This window comes from Lethenteron reissneri, chromosome 10 (genome assembly GCF_015708825.2).
Source record: "Lethenteron reissneri isolate LAM-NWPU_2019-01 chromosome 10, ASM1570882v1, whole genome shotgun sequence".
NCBI lineage: Eukaryota > Metazoa > Chordata > Hyperoartia > Petromyzontiformes > Petromyzontidae > Lethenteron > Lethenteron reissneri.
In genome coordinates, this window is record NC_083788.1 from 433,327 (window position 1) to 458,234 (window position 24,908).

General features: G+C 50.0%; 1 protein-coding gene across 1 annotated transcript; it reads right to left on the reverse strand.

Moving 5' to 3' along the window:
• Positions 1-1,047: 1,047 nt before the first annotated feature.
• Positions 1,048-22,414, reverse strand: LOC133340697 (recombining binding protein suppressor of hairless-like protein). Its single transcript, XM_061549087.1, has 11 exons — positions 22,384-22,414; positions 21,215-21,269; positions 20,519-20,583; positions 17,759-17,877; positions 16,623-16,797; positions 15,740-15,877; positions 15,310-15,422; positions 14,568-14,708; positions 13,817-14,005; positions 8,661-8,764; positions 1,048-4,627 (listed from the first exon to the last, which is right to left on the reverse strand). The coding sequence occupies exons 1-11, from the start codon at positions 22,412-22,414 to the stop codon at positions 4,228-4,230; spliced, it is 1,530 nt and encodes a 509-aa protein (XP_061405071.1). The 3' UTR covers positions 1,048-4,227.
• Between the last annotated feature and the right edge of the window lie 2,494 nt (positions 22,415-24,908).

Sequence of the window (24,908 nt, forward strand, 5' to 3'; positions counted from 1 at the left end):
TTCATCGTGGAGTTGAACTCGCATCACTGAAGGTTAAGTGTATGGGGTCCAAAAAGGGGGCTTGCTGCGTGACTTCAAGCGATGTCGAGGGATGTTATTGAGGTCCTGGCAGATGGGAAGGGGGCGACTGTTGTCCCTGATGATTCGCAGGGGACTTCCCGCAGGGTTGCTGCGTCGGGCGGATGGCTGGGGGACAGATTTGGTGAGAGCACGGGCAGCCAGGGTGGTTGGGGTCGATCTGAGGGTTACAGCGATACAACACCGCGTTGCGGTGTTAAGTAGTGATGGCTAGTGATGGTGACACGTGGCGATGATGGCACGCGATGTTGTTGATCGTGATGTTCACGATGGTGGTGATGTTGATGATGGTTCTGTTATATATCAACAAGTTGAGTGGAAACTACTTCTGATCCATGCTGGTGCACAGTGCTCGGCTACAGAGTATGCGAGGGCCATCGTTGATGTCCGTAGCGCCGAAGGTGATGAGGCTCCCCGGCTTGTGGATTGCCACACCACGGACCATACAGAGAACCCATAGACTCGGGGAAGAACATAGAGACACGTAGAGACACGTAGAGACACATAGAGACACACAGGGACCTATATCGACTGATAGATGCATGGAGACCCATAGAGATACACAGCAACGCATAGAGAATGATAGGGATCTATAGAGACTCATAAAGAAACACAGAGACCTATAGAAACCCATAGAGATGCACAGTCTCATATATATACGTAGAATCCTTAGAGTAAACTCATTGTGGTAATCTGCGCTCTGTCATTGGAGGAGGAGGAACAGCGACACGACACGATCTCTCTCTGCTGACGTCATCTCGTCGTGGTAGCAGCAACAGCAGTACCTCAACATTGGAATCGAGATCCTGGACCATAACACATCACTGCTGCTGCTGCTATCGCGCGCAAGAGCAAGAAGTGAGTGCGACACAGCGGATAAATAAGATCACGAGTTTAATAAATCCATGGGCGAATCAAATAATTTCATTTTAAATACACACGCAGTGAAAATTATTTACTTTTATTATCTCTAAATCAGAGGGACAATTAACATGTAAACCAGTTTAACACGTATTAGGAGGCTTTCGCGACCAATATCATCCATAATATGGGGGGGGGGGGGGGGGGTTTGTTTAGATCGCGTAAATATAAATGTATTGTTAAAACCCGCCACCAACCGACACAGCCGTCATATTAGTAAGGTTTGTCACGTAAACAGAACACGCCAATTCGTTACAAGTTGTCGCGGGTTTAACGACACATTTATATTTATGCAATCTAACCCAAGAAAAGAAAAACCTATATTATACATGTGTAGTGAGCGACTTCCGAGACACGCCGAGTAGAAGGCTTCTTATTTATGAAGAGCACACTGGGAGATACATTATGTAACACAGCTACACATAGGCGATCCTAATACTCACAGCCCCATCGCCGGCATACATCTACGCAGCTGTCAGACTAGCGTAGCGACAGCAGCGAAGAGGGTCTTGCAGCAGATCAGCCATGTGGTCGGTGAACGAAGAAATGATGCTGGGCAGCCCCGAACCTCTGGTTCGGTCCTCCGTATATCTGCCCCCGGCACGGCCTCTGGCCACGCCCCCTTCCAGAACCCTCGAGCCAGTTCCCGGAGTTTCTAGACTGACTCCGCCTTTCACCTTTACCCCAGATACGCCCCCTTATAATAAGGCATTACGTAATGCACCCATAACCGCAATTACCACTCCAGGCCGACAGATGTCACCCTGTCATTACACATGTGTAGAGGTGGTACGTACCGGGATGTAGCGAGCCATCGCGTAGCCAGTGTCTACATCACGGTCCGCACATGGGTGGCTACACCGACGTCCGCACTAGCCCCGCCCCTCGGGGAGCAGAGGGCTATATAAGGCGATGCGCATGAGCGCTCGGGAGTCGTTGAAGCCAGTGAAGAATGAAGACGGAGTAAGCTACATAGGACCCTGGGACCCCTAGCCCCGCTGCCCTTATCAGGGCCGGGACTCTGTGTGGCTCAGTGGTGAGACCCTGGGTACTCACGGCCCGACGTCCTTATCAGGGCCGGGTTTGATGAGCCAGTGGTTGGGACACGTACCCTGGCTAGGTCGGGTCAGATGGCCTCCTCTAGGAAGGACATAGCCGGAGGACCTGAGAGCGTAGCCGGTGTCAGGCACGCGTAGCCGTAGGCTGTGTTCCTAGGCTGTATAGATGACTGTTCTGTAGGGTGTTATAAATAAATACGTGCTGCCTCCGGCAACTCGTCTCCTGCAGTATTTAAGCCGTTACACATACAAACCGATCGTCATATTTTTTGGTGATTAATCGGCAACGCGGTTTTCCTTCTAGTTCAAAAATATACGGGGGTCAGCGGCCTCTCCAAGTATCTCCAAGTATCATCTTCCCCTTTCTCACTCTAAGAGTAAGCAGCAAATGCGATTTAAACCCAGCGGTATCTCAACCTTTTACCGCTGCCTATTGACTCCTTTGGTTCTCAATCTTTGAAAAAAAATATGTAATGTTCATAAACCACATAGGGTTTGATGGAACAAAGTCTGTTACTTAACGTGTCCGATGCTTAATTTGTGTTTTCGATGATTTACCTTCTAAAAAAGAAATTTGGCCACATCTCACACGCCCACCAGAAAGAGCATCTCGCACCCCCAGGGGACGCGTGCACTTCAGGTGAAGAACCACTGGTTGAAACAAATAAAAGTTATACATCTCATCTAAAGATTTGCAAAAAATAAACCACCCATTGTAAGTTTAACATCGTACCAGCATAAAACATTCCTGGCCAAATATCTAAATATAGGACCACAGAGCTCGGGCTAATTCTTGGCGGCGTCCATTCTGGCTGGCCGCCTTCCACTCCGCTGCCTACGGCTCCCTGCACCGCCCTGCGAAAACTGCGCGCGCTGCAAACTCCCTCCGAGCACTCCGGGATGCAGTTCGCACGAACGGCCCCACGTACATCATTGGTCTACTATCAATTATGACGATTAACTATCGATAATAACTATTGATGATTGTCGTTAAGTAAGCACCTTGTTCGAGACGCAGACGTCATCGCGCCTCCTACTCGTCTTCTCAAGAGCCCCCATCGATCTGCTCCGTCCTATCTCGCTGATCATTGGTGTACCGGCTTCAACGGACCCCAATCGACTCCCGATGACAACCCGCGGGCTCGCGACGACCTCCCACTTGCTGTGCTGTACCCTCTCCTGTAAACACGAGACGGCTTCCGGCCCAAAGACACTGGATCACCGCTACCAAGATCACGTTCGGGATCCATTCCTGAGTTTGAGCCACAGTTTCTGCAACAGACTCAACACGGTTGTTGTTTTAGATCACCTACTTCAACAACACATGAAGTCTCTCTCTGCCCTCTCTCGTCGTGTCAATAGCATCAGCAGCAGACTTCGACATTGGCATCCAGATCCTGACCCCCACGTAACGCTGCCATCGTGATTGTGAATGGAATTGTGGTTCAGGGAGCTGGTAGCGTCGTAGCGGTTCGTGCTGCGCTGCGCTACGATCCCGCGGACCCCCGAGTTCGATTCCCGCTCGCGGCCAACACAAGTGACGATTATCTGAACCGGTCCTGGGGCTCCCCTAGGTCGACTCAGCCTCAATTAATTCCCCAATGTGTTTTTCCTGGTAGGATGTGGATGGTCTAGTTTTCTTTGTTTCTTTTTGTGTGATTTGTTTGCCATTCTCGTACAATGCACTACTATCGTGTTTTTGTACTGTTTGTTTTTACCCCGTGCCCCTACTGGACATCTGTGAAAAAGAGCTTTGTAGCTCATCGGATTCCGCCAATAGAAATACATATTCTGATTCTGAAAAAGTACCTGGTGCGGTGTGTAAATATCGCGACTGGGGAGACAAAGGCGGCGGGGTGTGGTGCTGGCCACCCACCCCCTCGTGTGCCATGCCGGCCTCCATAGGTGCTCACTAACAGCACTTACCCCAAGAGTCTGTTACAGGCTACAGGGGGGGAGGGGGTCTTTGTGTTTGGTTAAGCCGTAGTGGCCGTGGTGGCTGTGTAGGGGTTCCAGTTTTAAAGTTTACAGCCTCATCTTCGGGGGAAATTCACATCTTAAAAAATATATTTTTCTTGCACATTTTTTTTTCTTCAGGATTTTTATGAATTTGTTCGAGACGTTTTTCCCAATGTGTCAGCGCATGAGCGAGCAGACGAAGTCTGCATCTCTAGCTCTGAGCGAGCAGATGAAGTCCGCATCTCGTGAACTCCTGGTGAATGGAGCTCAGGATCGTATCTCCTCCTCCTGATGCTGCTGCTGCCTCCACGACCCCCAGCCCCCCAGAGGAGGCGAACAACGACGAAAACGAGGAGGACAAAGATGGTGGCAACATCGACGCGTGGCTCAGGGCGGGCTCCGCCGTGGGCGGAGGGCCGCCGTCGAGCGAAGAAGCCGCCGGCAGGGCCCACGCAGGCTCCGGTGTGTAGCAGAAGCTGTAGGCTGTTGGGTACAGGAGGCCGTCGGGGCGCCCCAGCGTGAGGGGGACCCGCGTGGGCTGGAGGGCCCAGCGCCACTCGCCGCCGTGGGCCGACACGTCGGGGACCGCGCACAGGAGGCCCCGCGGCGGCCTTTGGGGAGGTGGCAACATTCGTAACCTTTTTTTTTTAATGTACGTTGTGGTAATTAGATTACGGTATTCCCTCATTATTATAAACACATTACGATATTCCCTCATTATTATAATTAGAATACGGTATTCCCTCAGTTTTATAATCGCATAACGATATTGCCTCATTATAATTAGATTACGATATACTCTCGATATTATAATCACATCACTGTATTCCATATTATTATAATTAGTTTACGGGATAATAACATTACGATTTCCCTCATTATTATAATTAGATAACTATATTATAACCACATAACAGTTATGACTATAAAGTCATTTAACAGTTATGACTATAAAGTCATAACTGGCTGTGATGCTTCCATCCTACCTTCCTATGTTTAGCAGTTATTTCTGACTCTCAGAGTTACATTACCTTGTTAAATGTCTTTACATTAACAGGATAAATGTCTCACTAGCGTAGCCGCTGCTCCCTTTTCCTCGATGCGCCGGTGGCGCTCGTTGTTTAATCGGCTGAATGTCTCTCATTAACACAGCCGCTGCTGCGGGAAGCGTCTCACATTGACATGCTCATCTCTAATCTCGAGCAATACAATGGCTTCTTCAGCACCGTAGCCGTGGGGTTACATTAACAGATTGACATGCTCATCTCTAGCAACACAATAGCCGAGGTATTCCTAGCTCTGCGATCTTACATTTACTTGCAAATCCATTTCTAGCCCCGCCCACTTACCCTTGGGTTGTACCCATCTCAAACCTCTATGACCTTTGGCTGCAGCAGCTCTCTCGCTATATTTCTTCCTGACTCAGCAGTCCGCCTGCTGTATTTTTTCACCTGAAGACGATTGCTTGTGTTGCGATCGAAACGTCGTGATTTTATTATTCTTTTTCTATCTACGTGACTTTACCGAAAGACCCAAAGAGTTTGAATTCCTGCAGTCACGAAAGCTTTAAGTCAAGATTATAGTATTCCCTCGGTTTTATAATTACATTACGATATTCCCTCATTAATCTAATTATATTTCGGTACTAGCTGTACTACCCGGCTTCGCCCGGGACTTGGATCCACCACGCCCGGCCGCCTTTGTCTCCCAAGTGCCGATGTTAATACGCCACACCAGTTACTCGTTTGAGGCTGAGTCGACCTAGGGGAGGTTCAAATAATCGTCACCGGTGGTGGCCGTGAGCGGGAATCGAACTCGGTTCGCCGGGTTGGTAGCGCAGCGTAGCGTTAAGCACTACACCCACCGCTCCTCACACACCACACACGCACATACACACACACAGACACACGCAGACACACACAGACAGACACAGACAGACACACACACACACAGACACACAGACAGCACGCTAAGCACTACACTACCGCTCCCCACACACCACACACGCACACACACAGACACACACACAGACACACACACAGACACAGACAGCACGCTACGCACTACACTACCGTTCCCCCTACACAACACACGCGCGCGCGCCCATAGGTACACATACACGCGCTTGCTGCAGACACACACGACTTTCAGGGTGCGTAAGGCAGTAAACGACTGAAATAATAAAGCGGCAATGCTGTGCGAGGAACGCCTTAGACCAGCAACACATTTGTGTAATGCGAGCGTAAACACACAAACACATACAAACACATACACACACATACATACACACACATACACACAAACACATACACACACATACACACACATACAAACACACAGACATACACATACACACAAACACACACATACATGCACACAAACACATACACAATACACACACACATACATGCAGACACACAGACAGACACGTAACACACATACATACACACACATACATACACAGAAACACATACACACACATACATAGACACACACATACATACACACAAACACATGCACACACGTACATACACACATACATAGAGACACGCAGACATACACATAAAGACATAAAAAAAAACCCACATACATACACACACACATACACACAAACACATACATACACATACATACACACATACATAGAGACACACAGACATACACATAAACACAAACACACATACACATGACCCGGCTTCGCCCGGGACTTGGATCCACGATGCCCCGCCGCCTTTGTCTCCCCAGTGACGATGTTCACACACGACAGCAGTTACGCTTTTGAGGCTGAGTGGACCTAGGGGAGGGCCAGGTCCGTTTCAAATAATCGTCAGCGGTGGTGGGCGTGAGTTGGAATCGAACTGGGGTCGCTCAAGCAGCTTAATGACTGTTTGTACAAAGAACATATAAAGAATCGATTATAATAACCAGGCAAGAGTCCACATTATAGACTGCCAGTACACGCACTCAGCTTCATAAGCAGGCTAGAGTGTACATGATAGAGTGGCAGTACGCTCACCGAGCTTAATAAGCAGGCTACAGTGTACATGATAGACTGGCAGTACGCTCACCCAGCTAAATGAGTATTTGTACAGTGAACATTAAAGTAATCGATTGTTGGCGCGTTGGGTTTAAAAGTAATATTAATAGCACACATTGTGGTGGGGGTGTAGTGAAGAGTAGGAAAAACTTTGATGAATTTACCTCAGAGTGGCGTGGTGGGTGTCGAGGCCTAGTAGCGTGCAAAGCCTGCGGCCTCGCCTAAAATTGTCGGCTTGGAAAAGGCAGGGTACGGGTGGCGTTCCTTCCCCCCCCCCCCTAGCGCTCCAACAATATTGTGTAATGGCTATTATTTAATTAAATACGGAGCTTATGAAAGTGGCGAAGGCGTGGCTAGCCGTTGGCAGGGGCAACCGCCGTCCAATGAAACTGCAGCCCTTGGCGAAGGCGTGGCTAGCCGTTGCCAGGTCCAATGAAAGCGGCGAAGGCGTGGCTAGCCGTTGCCAGGGGCAACCGCCGTCCAATGAAAGTGCGTATGGGCCAAAGTCCACACACACACACACAGACAGACAGACATGAACGATTTTATATATATAGATTACGGTATTCCCATGGTATTCACGAAGTTGGCTGTCCGCGGATTGCATCTGGAACTCTACGCGACTGCATTCCAAAGCTTGGTAGCTGCACCAGTTACATTGTACCCACTGTGTGTGTGTCGGTGGGGTTGGCTATGGCAGGAAATCGGAGAACCCGGAGGAAACCCATTGCAGAACTATCACACTCAAAGACAAAAAGACAAAATCCCCCGTATAGTCTTCACAGACTGTTGGGGCAAGTGCTGTTAGCTTGACGACGGGGTGGGTGGCCAACGTCACGCCTGGCCCCCTTTGTCTGCCCAGTACTCATTTGAGGCTGAATCGACCTAGAGGCCCAGGACCGGTTCAGATAACCGTCACTGGTATTGGCCGTGAGTAGGAATCGAACTCGGGTCACCGGGTTCGTAGCACAGCATTCTACCACTCCCCACTATCACACTACCACTCCACACACTCACACACACTCTCACTCTCTCACACACTCTCACTCTCACACACTCTTACATTCACATACATTCACTAACACACACACTCTTACTCTCACACTCACTTACTGGAACACACAGACTCCACATATTCACATACTCAAAAACTGTCATTCACTCTCACACTCACTCACTCACCAGAACACAGACTCCACACACTCTCATTCACTCTCACTCACGAGAACACACATACTCTACACACTCACACACTCATTCACTCTCACAATCCCTCACTGAAACACAGACTCCACACACTCTCACTCACTCTCACTCACTCACGAGAACACACATACTCTACACACTCACACACTCTCATTCACTCTCACACTCCCTTACTTAAACACACAGACTCCACACACTCTCACACACTCTCACTCACTCTCACTCACTCTCACACTCTCTGGAACACACAGACTCCACACACTCTCACTCACTCACACTCTCACTCACGAGAGCACATACAATTCCCCAACACAGACTGGCGCCCGAGAGTCGGGGGACCGACCCCAGGGCTCCTTCTTGTTTGCTGTGAAGGCGTCCACGGAGTGTCGTGGCCCCCTCACCTGTAGAGTGTTTCAGCCTCCACTGCGCCGAACCACACCTTGAGGCCGGGCTCCAGGTGCTCCCCGGTCAGCTCCAGCGTGGCCACGTCACCCCCACCATGCAGCTGTCACGCAACAGCACCCGCGTACTCCCCATGTCAAGTGGTGCACCCACACACCCACACACGTACACAACAACCGCCATTCGCCACTAAGTGGCGGTGACGTCACCACGATGCTTGTGCCAGGCCATGTGCACCTTGAGGCCACGTGAAGTGTCGAATGCCCGTTGGCAGGAGGTCATGGGGCAGACCCAGGTGCCACGGGTCGACTAACCGAGATGACCGAGATGACTGGCTGATGCACCACCTGTGCCCTCTACTGTACCAACTTGCTGTACTTTAGCCACCCGGGGATCCGCTCGTTGTTGTGAGCGTCGCTCCTCCGCCCTCCGTTGTTGTTGGAGGGCGACTGCCTCCAACTGCCCAGTAGCGTCCTTCACGAGCCTCCTCCACAGAGGCCGATCTTGACACCGCTGGTACCAGTCATCGGCAAGTCCACTCAGCTCCACGTCCTCCTGTACCACATCACTCCATCTCTTCTCTAGCCCGTGCCGCACCCGTTTAGCCCCCTCGATCCGGCCGAACAAAAGCTGTTTAGGCATGCGGTGGCTGGGCATGCGGGCTACATGACCCAGCCAACGCAGCCTTGCCTGCCGGAGGAGCTCACCGATGGGACTTTGCCCAGATCTTTCAGGGATTTGTGAGCTCCTCACACAATCCAGCCTGGTTAAATCCAGGATGGATCGTAGGCAGGCCAGCCTAAATGTTTACACACCCACCCACACATACACCCACATACCCCACACACCCACACCCCACACATCCACACCCCACACCAAAGATCCCCCGCATAACCTTAACAAACTGTAGGAGCAAGTGCCGTTAGCGAGCACCGAAGACATCTGGTACAGGACACGATGGGGAGGGTGGCCAACACCACGCCTTTGTCTCCCCAGTGGCGATGTTTGCACACCGCACCAGGCACGAATTTGAGGCTGAGTCGACCTCGATTCCCTCTCACGGTGTTGGCCGTGAGAGGGAATCGAGCTCCAATTCGACGGGGTTCGTAGCACAGCAGAGCGTTAACCGCTGCTTCACCACCGCTCCCCAGTACACACGCACACTCATTCTCGTTCACTCACTAGAACGAGGGGCAGAACGTACAAACTCCACAAAGAGAGAGGCGCCCTGAGTCAGGAATCGAACACAGGCATCTTTCTTGCCACGAGGTTGCACCGACTGTGACCACTGCGCTGCCACCGAACATACTGAATAATAACAATTATAATAAATAATTCAATCATTACCAATAATGATCATTATAATTATAATTACATAATTCTCACGATATATAATGAGACTGATAATCATGCAATCATTGAATTATCATTCTGAATTCAATTGAATTATCAATCGACTATCCTTCAATTTATTATTTTAATTATTGCTTTTCTAAATAATACTTCAACAATGATTGGATTATTATTATAATTATTGTTATTCTGATTATATATCACTATTTAACACAATTTTTGTTCCTGGGTACTAATTGTTATTTTTTATGCCTAAAAAGTATAGAAAATGGCGATTATTCCCCATAAACTTTGCTTTTATGTCTTTCGTGAACAAACTTTGCTTCTATGTCTTTCGTGAACGAAAGACAAAAGCAAAGTTTGTGGGGAATAATCGCCATTTTCTATACTTTTTAGGCATTAAAAAATAACAATTAGTACCCAGGAACAAAAATTCGTGAACGAAAGACATAAATGCACACGTTTTCTCATTAAAAATTGAAAAGTTTGTAGGTAATTTTATGTACTTTTGAGACATAAGCAATTAGGACATGACACTTACTACCCAGGAACAAAAAAAATGTTTTGTTACACAGTGAATTATTGCTATTCTGAATGATACATCAATAATGAGTTAATTATCATATTCTTGGGTCTTTCGGTAAAGTCATGTAAATAGGTTCAAAGAAAATAATAAAAAATTACAAAAAACTACGACGTTTTGATCGGAACACAAGCGGTCGTCTTCAGAAAAAGGGGGGTTAGTTTCCAAGGCAAATTGTTTATAAGGGTTTGAAATGGGCGTAGCCCAAATGTCAGCAGCCATTGATAATGTAAGTGGTGGCTAGCCACCCCTACGGTGGTTGGTTTTCCACCAATCAAAGGGCTGCCAGGTAAAAATTAGCATGTTAAAGAGAGATTAGCATGTTAATGGTAGATCGCAGAGCTGCAACCAAGGGGTCGGCGCGCGAAGTGACTGTGAAAGCGCAAGTTTGAAATGGGTGAAAAGCACAACTAACATCGGAAGGTGGTAGGATGGGATCATAGCCAATTATGACTTAAACTGGTTGATAACGTCCTTCCAATTGTAGTGACATCGGGGATGGCACTGTATGGTGCCGGCCCGGGAGGGGCGTGCATTTTATGTCCTTACGTCGCGGACAGCACCGCGTGGGTTGCTGTGTGATGCCAGCTTTAGTATAGCACGGCGTGCGATGCACCATCATCGCGTACACCCCGTAGATGGGTGTAGTACCAGCCCTAGCGGGGCTTGGTGAGAGCTGGGATAGCGCGGGCACCACGAATCGCGTGTGGTGGGGGCTTCCACAAGGGGGAACGGGAGAGTGTCAGCCCAGGGACAGGATTGTCCCGGGCCATGGCACTCTGGTTGACCCCGTAGACACGTGATCTGGAGTGTCCACAGAGAAGGCTCCAGGTGGGGGGGCTAGGGGTGATCACGTGTCCAGGGAGAGCTCTCGAGGGGTATCGAGCAAAAGCTAGAACGCTCGAGAAGGTGGGCGGGGCCGAGGGCAGAGCCCGCCAGAATATAAGGTGGGTCCCTGAGAAGGACCGGGGTCGCTTTGTTCTACGAGCTGGAAGCTCTACGTCCTACATCTGAGGAGGCATCAATACGTTGCCAGGGACCCGAGTGAGGGTCCGAACCTTCGTAGCTGTAACTCCTAAGTATAGTGTAGTTAGCTGGGTGGTCACCACCCCAGGCTGTATCTGGTAAAGGGGCAGTTACCCCTTTGTACATAAGTGTTACAATAAATGTGTTGCCTCTGAAGAATAACGTATGCGACTCAGACTCACTACACAATGATTGCTCAGTTTGTACCCATCTTCTCGGTTGAAATTGTGTCTGTGTTTATATATATAGATGGCTTCATGAACGAATCTTTGTTGATAGCCAGTGGCCTTGCAAAGTACCTTTGTCTTAGAGAAATACATTTCGTGTGAGCCCACCACATTAAAACAATGATCAGCCACAGCCGAGGTAGTGGTCCTCCCGTGTTTCAGATCAGTTCACGAACACGGTCCGAGACATGTCGCTTAGTTTCCCCAATGTAACTATTGCCGCAGACACAGCTTAGTTTGTAGACACCGGGGTATTGCATGTCAGGGATCACATCCTTCACAGATGGGATCAGATCACGAATTTTATGTCCTGTGTTAAATCGAACCTGAATCTTGTGTTTGCTCATGATTTTGGAGATCTTTTTGGTGACCCCTGCTATGTATGGTAAGGTGATGGTTTTGACTGGGTCCTCAGATGGTTCTTTCCTAACGGTTGGGGTGATAGCTTTACGGATTATGTAGTCTGATATATTCATTCATCTTGACAGCTTGGTGTACGTATTCCAGTTCACTGGCTAGGTGATAACGGTCGGAAATACATCGAGCTCTATGGTGTCGAGTTTTGATGAGGGAATTCTTCTGGGATGGATGGTGGTGGTAGTCAGGTTTTAGGTGGGCATCCGTATGGGTGGCTTTCCTGTAGACAGTGTTCAATTGAGCCATCTGGTCTCGTTTCGATTAAAACATCCAAGAATGGTAACTTGCTATCCTTTTCCACCTCCATAGTGAATTTGATGGCTGGGTGTATGGAATTGATGTGGTTTAGAAATTGGTTCAGAGCTGGTCGGCCATGTGGCCATATGACGAATGTGTCATCTACGCACCTCTTCCACAAGGACTGACGTAGAGTGGATACCTGGATGGCATCTGTCTGAAATTTTTCCATTAAACCATTGGCTACAACTGGAGATAAGGGAGAACCCATTGGGGTACCTTCAACTTGTTTGTAGAATGTTCCATTCCAGGTGAAGTAAGTGTTGGTGAGGCAGTGTCTCACCAGGGCCGGTACATCAGCATTCAGTCTTTGTTGGACCAATTCTTCAATGATTGCAATGGTGTTGGGCACAGGAACTTTGGTAAACAAAGAGACCACATCGGAACTAACGAGCAAATCACCTGGAGATAGTGAGATGTCATTAATTAACGGTACCAAGTGAGCTGAGTTGAGTACAGCTGAGGTGGTCTTACCAGTGAATGGTTGTAAGGTCTCAGACATAAATCGGCCCAGTTTGTCGGTGGGTGAGTCAATGGTGGAGGGAGACGATAGGATGAAGGGGTGTCCCTTCTTTGTGGATTTTTGGTAAGCCATACAATCTGGGTGGTCTAGAACCCAGTTTAAGTCATAATTGGCTATGATGTTCCAATCCTACCACGTTCCGATGTTAGTTTTGCTTTACGCCCATTTCAAACGTGCGCTTTTACAGTCACTTCATGAGCCGACCTCTTGATGCGGCTCTGCGATCTCCCATTAACATGTTAATCTTTCTTTAACATGCTAATTTTCACCTGGCAGCCCTTTGATTGGTGGAAAACCAACCACCGTCGGGTTGGCTACCCACCACTTACATTATCATTGGCTGCTGACATTTGGGCTATGCCCATTTCAAATCCTTATAAACAGTTTGCCTTGGAAGCTAACCCCCCTTTTCCTGAAGACGACCGCTTGTGTTGCGATCGAAATGTCATAGTCTTTTGTAATTTTTTATTTTCTTTTAACCTATCTATGTGGCTTTACCGAAAGACCCAAGAATATTAATTGCTGCAGTCACGATTGAATTATAATTATAATTATTGTTATTCAGAATGATACTTCAATAATGATTGCAATATCATTCTAATTATTGTTATTTTAATTATTGTTATTCTGACTGATACTTCAATAATGATTGGATTATAATAATTATTATCGTCGGGCAGAGTGAGCGCCTGCCCAACAGGCTGCGTGTCTCTGTAAGTAGGGGCACACCTCTAAGCCGGTGATGCTCGGGATGGGGGTGACTGGCCCCAGCTGCGGGGGTGGGGGGCCGCCCCCCCCCGGCCCCACCACCCCAGCGGGCTGCAAGAAGCTGTGCTCCACGCGCTCCGTGCCGATGATGGTCCAGCAGGCTCCGTCGCCCAGCAGCTCCCGTGCCGGGTCGCGGGTGCACGGAGAGGCCTGTGGCGCGCACCACAGGCGAAGGTCCCCATTCCGCTCGTACTCTTTCACGGGCCGTCGGGGAGACGTGTGCTTTTGTGCGTGTACGTGTGTGCGTGTGTACGAGATTCTCGGGCATGTGTCGTGACCGCCCCGGGGTTACCGCAAGATCCGACAGTGTGCGAGACCCACGAGTGCATGTGTAAATGTCCGCCCACGCTCATTACATGCGATAGAGAGGCTCGGCCACAAATGGGCCGCGATGCGCCTTGCACGGTCGCGTCAAGGAGCTTCATCACCACGTGTACTCCGGCGGTCATCCTCGTGGTGACGGAGGTGGGGAGCCCATGGAGGGGTGGGGGGGGGTGACTGAGGGGGTTCACGGGGGATTGGGAGGGAACGATGGAAGGGTGGGGGGGGGGCGACCAGGGGGGGGGGCGACCGGCGACCAAGGGGGTTGGTGGGGCGACGATGAAAGGGTGGGGGGGGCAACTTATGGATTGGGGGGGGCGACGAAGGAGGGGGGGGAGCGACAATGGAGGGGTAGGGGGGGCGAGGGGGTGAGGGGGTGGTGGGGAGTCACCCGGTAGAGGACGATGCGGTCGTTGGAGAGGCACAGGTAGGCACTGGCGCTGCCCTTCACGAGTAGCGCGCACTTGTGCAGCTGGGACACCGGCTCATCCACGGCCAGCAGGGCACTCTGCTTCTCCACCTTCCGAATCACCTGGCGGGCGGGGGAAAGGCAGTGCAAGGGGTTCTAAATGTTGAGATGCACCTGGTGAGGAAGACAGACCAAGGGTTCTCAACGTTGAGATCTAGGATGAGGAAGAGAAACGAGGAGATTGATAACGATGGGAGAGACGTGAGGAGGATGCTGATGAGGAGACAGGAGGAGGGCGACAATGAGAGCGAGGGTGATGACGATGAGGATGATGAGGGTGGTGATGATGAGGGTCATGGTGAGGGTGACGATGAGGGTGAGGGTGATGATGATAAGGATGAGGTGAGTTAGGGTGAGGGTGGTGATGATGAGGGTCACGGTGAGGTTGACGATGAGGGTGATGATGATGAGAAGGATGAGGGGGGTTAGGGTGAGGGTGGTGATGATGAGGGTGGTGAGGGTGATGAGGGCGGTGAGGATGGTGAGGGTGATGAGGGTGGTGAGGGGGGTGAGGGTGGTGAGGAGGGTGGTGAGGGGGGTGAGGGTGGTGAGGGGAGTGAGAGGGGTGAGGGTGGTGAAAAGGGTGGTGAGGGGGGTGGTGAGAAGGGTGGTGAGGAGGGGGGTAAGGGGGGTGGTGAGGAGGGTGGTGAGGAGGGTGAGTCACCATGGTGGGCAGTGCCAGGCCACTCTCTGGGCACACGAGCCGCACACTCGCCCCGTAGCGTACGAAGCCATCACGCAGCGAGAAGCCTCCTTGCATAGGCCTCGAGTCCTCCACTGCTCTCGCACGCGACATCACCACCATCATAAAGACCACGGAACTATCACCACCGTCATCACTACCATCATCATCACCACCATCATCATCACTATGGGACCATCATCATCATCATCATCACGGGACCATCCACACCATCTTTACCACCATCACCACCACTATCATCACCTCCATCATCACCACTATGGGACCATCACCACCAGTCCACCACCATCATCATCACCACCATCACCACCACGGGACCATCACCACCAACATCACCACCACCATCACCACCACCAGTCCAGCACCCCCTGTGGGTGCCCCGTGCCCTCACCCAGGTGCAGGGTGAAGGCGCCCCACTGCTGCCCGCTGGCGACGAAGCCGCCCCCCTGTGTGTGCAGGTAGCGCGTGCTCACAGTCTGCGAGCGCAGGCGGTTGAACAGTGCCACGCGTGATCCCGACGGGATACAGACTGGGGCACCACCACCAACAACAAAACAACATCAACAAACAACCAACATCAACAACAAACATCATCAACAAATAATCGACATCATCAACAAACATCACCAACAAACAACCAACATCATCAACAAACATCAACAACAAACAACCAACATCATCATCAACAAACAACATCAACAACAAACATTAACAAATGACAAAGCATCAACAAACATCATCAACAAACAACATCAAAAACAACCAACATCAACAAACATCATTAACAAACAACATCAACAACAAACAACATCAACAACAATCATCATCAACAACAAACATCATCAACAAACATCACCAACAAACAACCAACATCATCAACAAACATCAACAACAAACATCATCAACAAACATCAACAAATGACAAAGCATCAACAAACATCATTAACAAACAACACCAACAAACAACCAACATCAACAACAAACAACCAACATCATCAACAAACAACCAACATCAACAACAAACATCAACCAACGACAAAGCATCAACAAACATCATCAACAAATAACCAACATCATCAACAAACATCATTAACAAAAACATCATCAATAACAGGATAAACAACATCAACCAACATCACAAACAACCAACATCATCATCAACATCGCCAACAAACCATACACAGCCCCAGTGGCGATGTTGACACACCACACGCAGGTACACATTTGAGGCTGAGTCGACCCAGGAGGGCACACACACAGACAGAGCCACGCACGCTCAGCGTTCTTGATCGATTGCTTCTTCTTCGATGGCTTGGAGATAACTTTGATGGTTCGGCTGAGGAAGGAACCGATCTCCTGCCCGTCCACCAACCCCAGTGTGAGCTCCAGACGGAAGTGCTTCCTCTTGTCCTGGTCCGACACGAACAGGGTCTTGGCACAGCCGAAACTCTGCGGTGGTGGAGAGACAAACGGGGAGAAGGGAGAGAGAGACAAAGAGAGAAGAGAGACAGAGAGATGCACAGAGAGAGATCTAGATAGATACAAATATACAGATAGATACAGAGAGACACAAATAGAGAGGAGAGACACAGAGAGATACAGATACACAGATAGACACACAGAGAGACAGAGATAGACACAGATAGACAGATACAGAGAGACACAGATTGACAGACAGATAGGAAGACACGCTATGCGCTAACCACTGCGCCACCACTCATGTGCATGCCTTAATACGGGTGTTTGTGTGTGGGTAAGGAGTGGTAGCTGATGATGATGCTGATGATGATAGTGATGATGCTATGATGATTTTAACGACAGTGATAACGATGGTGATGATGGTCGTGATGTTGATTTTGATGATAGTGGTGATGCGTATAATAGCGATGGTGGTGATGACGATTTTGATGAAGCTGACAATCTTGATAATTATGTTGAGGATGCTGATGATATTGATTTTGATGCTGATGATGCTAATATTGACGATGTTGATTATGCTGATGACGATGTTGATGACGACAATCCTGATGACGACGATGTTGATGATATTGATGACGATGATGCTGATGATATTTACGATGTGATGACGATGCGTATGATGACGACGGTGCCAATGTTGATGACGACGATGCCGATGACGATGTTGGTGACGACGTTGTTGATGACGACGATGCCGATGTTGCCGATGTTAATGACGACGTTGTTGATGACTATATTGATGATGACGATGTCGATAACGATGTTGTTGCTGACGATGTCGATGATGATGTCGATGTTGATGACGATGATGGCGATGTTGATGACGACGATGCTGATGATGATGTTGATGACGACAATGCAGATGACGATGTTTACGATGACGACGATCTCGATGATGCCAATGACGATGCTGATGACGATGTTGTCGTACCATCCCCGCGTGCTGCTGCTGCAGCGGTATTCTCTGCGCCTCCTCGCATCGCGGCCCCGCAGCTGCCGCCCCCTCCTGCAGGATCCCCATGCAGGCCACCACAGCCACGGGCCCCCCATCTGGGGGGCACAACACACAAAGACGTAGCCTTAACAGACTGCTGGGGCAAGTGCTGTTAGTAGCGAGCAGCAGCTTCTATGAGGCCGGCACGGCACACGAGGGGGTGGGTGGCCAGCACCAAGCCCAGCCGCCTTTGTCTTCCCAGTGGCGATGTTTTTACGCGCCGCACCAGGTACTCATTTGAGGCTGAGTCGACCTACAGGAGGAAGGTTCAGATAATCGTCACTGGTGTTGGTGGCCGTGAGCGAGAATCGAACTCGGGTTGCCGGGCTTTAACCGCGACACTAGCGCCCCCCAAACACACTACACACACACGGACAAACACAGAACAATACCAATACAGCCGCCATTCGCCACTAAGTGACGGTAACGTCACCACGGCACCTGTGCCAGGCTATGTGCACGTTGAGGCCACGTGAAGTGTCGAACGCCTGCTGGCAGTAGGTCATGGGGCAGACGCAGGTGCCATGGGTCGACTGACTGAGATGACTGGCCGATGCACCACCAGTGCCCCCTACTGTGCCAACTTGCTGTGATTTAGCCACCCGGCGCTCAGCTCGTTGTTGTGAGCGTCGCTCCTCCGCCCTCCGTTGTTGTTGGAGGGCGACTGCCTCCAACTGCCCAGTAGCGTCCTTCACGAGCCTCCTCCGCAGATGCCGATCTTGACACCGCCGGTCCCAGTCATCGGCAAGTCCACTCAGCTCCACGTCCTCCTGTACCACATCACGTCATCTCTTCTCTAACCCGTGCCGTATCCGTTTAACCCCCTTGATCCGGCCGAACAAAAGCTGTTTAGCCATTCGGTGGCTGGGCATGCTTGATGGGACTTTGTCCAGATCTTTCAAGGATTTGTGAGCTCCTCACACAATCCAGCCTGGTTAAACCCAGGACGGATCGTAGGCAGGCCAGCCTAAATGTTTCTAACCGATGAAGATGTTCCATTAGGGGCGCCGCGTTTCGCAAGCATAAAGAAGGGAGGGCATGACTGTGGCCGAGAAGACCTGAAGCTTCATGTGGAGTGACAGACCAGGTAGCTTCCATACAGCATTACGCAACCGATGAAAAGATAATGCCGCTCAACTGATTCGGAGTGAGACCTCTGGCTGTCAAACCGGAGCCACTCATGAGCACACTGCCCAGGTATGGGAAGCTCTCCACTCTCTCCACAACTGACCCATCACCAATTGGGAGTTGTGGGGGTGGAGTGTCCAATGGTACAAAATACCCAGGCAGGCGCTTAGTTTTGATGGGACTGATGGTAAGGCCCCACCTCTTAGTTACCAGATCATCGACATACGTAACATGCTTGACCAATAGGGAGCCATCCCTTGACCGCACCCGGGCATCGATGAGTCTCCCATTGTATCTGTACTAGATGGAAATTCCTCCGGTGCAGCAATTGAAGGATTCACGAACTACGTAGTCAAAATAGATGTTAAATAATGTGGGACCCCTGTCGCACACCAAGGTGTACAGGGAATGGCTCCGACTCCCGGACATGTAGTTTTACCCGGGCCCGCTCACCATCATGAAGGTCCTTAATGATCGTGAGCAGAGGGTCAAGGACTCCGAAAGCACATATGATTTCCTGCAGTCATGAAAGCTTTAAGTCAAGATTAATCCTTGCCAGGACCTTTCCCGGCACACTGAGGAGTGAGATGCCCCTGTAGTCGTTACAGTCTGTGCGGTCCTCCTTCTTAAAGAGGGGGACCTCCAGGGCATCCTTCCAATCCTGTGGAACCCGTCTAGTGGTCCAGAATGTTATGTCATGTAGGGCAGGATATGTACAAACGCCACCCTCCCTCAGCATTTCGCTTTGGAGATCATCTCTGCTCAGTGCCTTTCCTGGTCTCAGACTCTGGATCGTCTTCAGTAATTCCTCAACAGATGGTACCTCAGCCAGCCATTCACAGGGAGTGACTTTTTCCTCCAATATTTGAGGCACCGCAGCCTCGGCAGAGTCATCCCCACTTTGCCCCATGATATTTTCCATGCTGAGGGATTTCCCCTCCCCAGGACCTCACAAAAATGCTCGGCAAATCTGCAAACCTGTTTCTGGGGGTCGGAGATTGGATAACCATTATTTCCCCTAATGATGGTAATAGGTGTTGCGCTGCAAGTTACTATTTTTATGGAATTAAAGAGCGATTTGTGATCACGGGCCACTGAGGCAGATTCCATCTCACATACACACATGGACACACACACAAGGACACACACACTGATATATACACATATACACATACACACACGGTCCCACAGTTCTAAAGTCTGCGAGGCTCAACCGGGACACACGGAAGTGAGCTGCCACGCCCCTCCCCCTATTACACAGCCCCGCCCACTGCTCCTGTAACCCCACCCACTGCTCAGATAGTTCTGCCTACTGCACGGGCAACCCCGTCTACTGCACGGGTAACCCCGCCCACTACGCACGTAGTCCCGCCCACTGCCAATGTAGCACCGCCCACAACACCAGGAGCTGTTCACTGCTCGTGTAGCCCCGCCCACTGTCCGCATCACAACCAAACGCTGTTATTTTCCAGGGCTCAGCCCCCTGGGGTTGAGAGGCTCCCATTCAAAGCGAAGCCTCCCAAGCGGTGATTTTGGCCCCCAGTGAGCCGCGTGCAGCCCAGGCCTCACCGGGCCCCTGGTGTCTCCTCCAGCCAGGCCCGTGCAGGTAGACACAGGGTGGTGGGCAGAAGAACCTGCTCGCTCGCACAATGCGTACTTTTTACAGATGTCCAGTAGGGGGCACGGGTGGTCGGAACGTTAAAACGACAAATACTACACAGACACGAAAGGAGTGCAAAATATAGGCATTGTAAACAAATCGATAAAAAAATATATACTAACTAAACTATTTTTTATTTTACCAGGTAAGGGCCCACTGAGCTATGTTGCTATTTTTTCAGAAGTGACCCTGGCTATCAAAAATGAGCCCAACCAAGTCGCTTATGATCATCATCATCATGTGGAAATGTATAGTAGCAAAATAATCTACATAATCTAGACAGAATCAGAATATTTATTGACACTGGAAGAATCCGATGAGCTATGAAGCTCGTTTTCACAGATGTCCCCAGTAGGGGTACGGGGTAAGAACGTTACAACAACAAACAGTAAACAGATCACGCAAATACATACACGTAAAACTAAACCATCCTACCAGACAAAGCCCACTTATTAACTTGTTTTGTAACTTATTTAAGGCATTAACTTATTTTTCAGAAGCGACCTGGGCATCACAAATGATAGCTGCTCCACAAAGTGGCCTATCATTTGGGCATTTATAGTAGCTAAATAATGAAAATAATCTAGAGCGGTGGTTCTTCTTACCCTGGGGTGCACGCCACCCCAGGGCACCCCATTGGGGTGCTGCGGAATGCCCTCTCTGGGGGGGGGGGGCGGGCGGGGGGAGAGGGTGTAGCGAGACGTGGCAGATTATTTTAGATGGTAAATCATCGAAAACACAAATTAAGCATGGGCACGTTAATGATGCCAATGATATTGATGACGATGTTGATACTGATATTGACGATGTTACAACTTGCGTTGTTTCATCAAACCCTGTGTAGTTATTAACATTGTACATTTCTGTTAACGACTGAGAACCAAAGGGCTGCAAGGCTGCAGTAAAAGGGTAAGAACCACTGGTCTAGTCGTAGGTTTTTAAATGTGTAGGGAAAAACGGAGGACCCGGAGAGAGAGAGAGAGGTGTGGTTGCTCATCAGCAGGCCAGCCCAGAGACAGACCCTGCACCAGAGCTCAGTTGTACACGCACCGCACCTTTCGTTGATCCACTGCTGGATGAGGAACCTCCCGAGCCTGACAACGCCTGCTGTAGACACCTTTATTTAAGAACGGCACAGGAGGAGGATGTATCCGCAACTCTCTGTGGCTGTCCGCCTGATGATGATGATGATGGTTGTTGTTGGAATTATCGGCAAAACGTCATGTTTTAGTGGGTTTACTCTCCAACACACACTGGTGTAGTGCTGTACTAGTAACGAATCGGCCATATTTTGTTAACGTGACAAACCTTAATTAAATTGGCTGTGTCGGGTGGCAGCGGTTTAACGACACATTTATATTTACGCGATCTAACCCCCCCCCCAAAAACCTAAATTATGGATATTTCGAGTTTGCGTGTCTCTCTCTCCGTGGTCGCGTGGATTTTTCTCCGAGTCCTCCGGTTTTTCCCCTCCACATTTACAATCCACATCACGCGTTTAGAGTATTTGGGCTGCTGCTATACGTTTGCACATGATGATGTTGAGCTATCTATCATCCGTGATGGCCAGGAGCTGCATAGCTCACTGGGTCTTAGCTGGTAAAATAAAATAAACAAGTTTAATTGTTAGCTTGGATTCTTCCAGGACTAATGGAGATCGGAGCATAGATACGTTGCCACATAGTACAGTACAACATTGGGTTTTTGTTGTTGCTGCAACTGTCCCCTGCCGCCTTCAACAACCAGTCTGTCTTACACTGCACGGTGGCCGCACCTGACTCGGCATGGTCCAGGTTCCACCCCATCTGAGCTTCCGAGACGCGGTGAGAGGCGAGACGCACTGCTGGGTAACTTAGCCACAAGTAGTGATGTGTGGGAGTGTGGTCGTGCTCATGACGCGTTATCAGTGTATTTACGGTAGTGATGGGTGGCGCTGCGGTTGGTGGGGCGACTCACCGCTTCTCGCTCCCGTACGACTTTTGAGCGACGCGCGCGTGCAGGATGAGAACCGAGCACCACCCCAGAGCGCCGGGCCACGGCGAGGCCCCGTCACACAACCCACTGCACCCAAAGACAGACAAAGATCCCCCGTGTAGCCTTCGACACACTCTCGTGGTCAAGTGCTGTGAACGAGCAGCAAGTACCCTGTGGCACACGACGGGGGCTGGCGGGCAGCACCACGCCCGGCCGCCTCGTCTCCCCAGTGGCGATGTTTAACACTCGAAGTTGAGTCCGAGTCGACCTACGGGAGGAGGACCAGGACCGGTTCAGATAATCGTCGGTGATGTTGGCCGTGAGCTGGGATGGAACTCGGGTTGCCGGGTCTCTTGCGTAGCGCAGCACGCTAACCGCTGTACCACCGCTCCCTATTGCACCACCATTTCCACCATGTACACCACAGCACCATTGCCGCCGCCACCATCATCATTACCACCATCATCATTACCATCATCATTGCGATCATCTTAACCAACATCATCATTACCACCACATCACACGTAACCCAGCATCACTAAACATCACCCAACATTAACTAACATCACCCAACACCACACAAGAACATCACCAAACACACACCTAACATCACGCAACTCCATCTAACATCACCCAACATCACCTAACATCACACATCACCCAACATGAACTAACATCACCGAAACACCAGTTAACATCACCCTACATCACACATCACCCAACATGAGCAAACGTCACCGAACACCAGCTAACATCACCCAACATCACCTAACATCACATATCACCCAACATGAACTAACGTCACCGATCACCAGCTAACATCACCCAACATCACCTAACATCACACATCACCCAACATGAACTAACATCACCGAACACCAGCTAACATCACCCAACATCACCTAACACCACATATCACACAACATGGACTAACATCACCGAACACCAGCTAACATCACCCAACATTTTAACACATAGGCTTGCATACTCTTCGCGACCAATTTAATATATAATATAGTTTTTTTGGGTTAGATCGCGTAAATATATACATTTTTCGTTAAACCCTTACGAGCCAACTAGTAAGGTTTGTCAAGTAAGCAGAACATGCCAATTCGTCACTGGTACAGCACACCGGTGTGTTGGAGAGCCAAGCCACAACATTTACAATCTGAGTACGACGTTTCGCCAGTAATTAGGCTCCCCTGAACGTCCACTATCGAGGGAGGTACAGCCTCCGGGATAACGTGACCTCACACTGGGTAACCTGGCTCTTAGCCCTCCGGCTATCAGTGGCCTAGGGGATGCTATCTGACCCGACCCAGCCAAGGTACGGGTCCCGTCCACTGGTCCCAGCTCGACCCGGCCCTTACAAGGGCAGCAGGCTCGAGGTCCCAGGGTCCGAGTCTCGCTGCTCTTCAGTCTTCGTGCCCGGGGTGCCCCTTTTATACACCTCCAGGGGACCCTCCGCCCCTGGTACCACCCCCTTTCTGGAACCTTCCAGAAGATCCTAGAAGGCCCCCTCCCAGCCCCCCACCTGGGGTAGGGGAGGGGAACCCCGCCTCTCTTGGGTCCGGCTCCCTCTCTATCCCCTTTGTACTCGCTAGCACACCCTACCGACCTCCTGCTGCAACTGCAGGTAAGTGTATACGGCGAACGGCAGGTAAGTGGATACAGGCGGTATGTGCATATGCGATCCGACGCTACTTCTGCATACGCGATCCGACGCTACACATTGTGCATTATGCGAGCCCTTTGAACGTGTCCTTCCTGTCTATTGTGTGTATTAAAATAGCCGTACCAACGGTAATCCATATTGAAGTATGCTGCCCTTTGTAGGCGCAAGAGCACAGAAGGGTGGTCACCACATCTACGCCTCTATATAAGGAACGAAAAGACTTCTCCACAAATCTGGCTGTCGCCTGATGAAGCTAGTTGTAATTACTGGCGAAACGTCGTACTCAGATTGGAAATGTTGTGGCTTGGCTCTCCAACACACCGGTGTGCTGTACTAGTGACGAACTGGTCACGTTCTGTTACGTGACAACGCTTTACTCGTTGGTTGTGTCGGGTGGTGGTGGGTTTTAACGACACATATATTTACGCGATCTAACCCAAAAACCTCTATGATGGATCACCCAACATCACAAAACCAGATAACCGAACACCACCTAACATCACCCAACATCACCGAACATCACCCATCAACATCACCTAGCATTACCCACCAACATCATCGAACATTACCTCCCATCACTACCCAACACCATCACCGAGCATATCACCCTGACCGTCATCAGTCACCTTTGGCCATCAACCTCTGCCCAC

Excerpts from the sequence above, each read along its gene's own strand:
- LOC133340697 (XM_061549087.1), bottom strand. The coding sequence starts at position 22,414 with ATGGGGTGGAACCTGGACCATGCCGAGTCAG. Across the intron at positions 17,878-20,518 it reads GAGGAGACACCAGGGGCCCG|ATGGGGGGCCCGTGGCTGTG; the intron begins GTGAGGCCTGGG and ends TGTGCCCCCCAG. Across the intron at positions 15,878-16,622 it reads ATCGATCAAGAACGCTGAGC|TCTGTATCCCGTCGGGATCA; the intron begins GTGCGTGGCTCT and ends GTGGTGCCCCAG.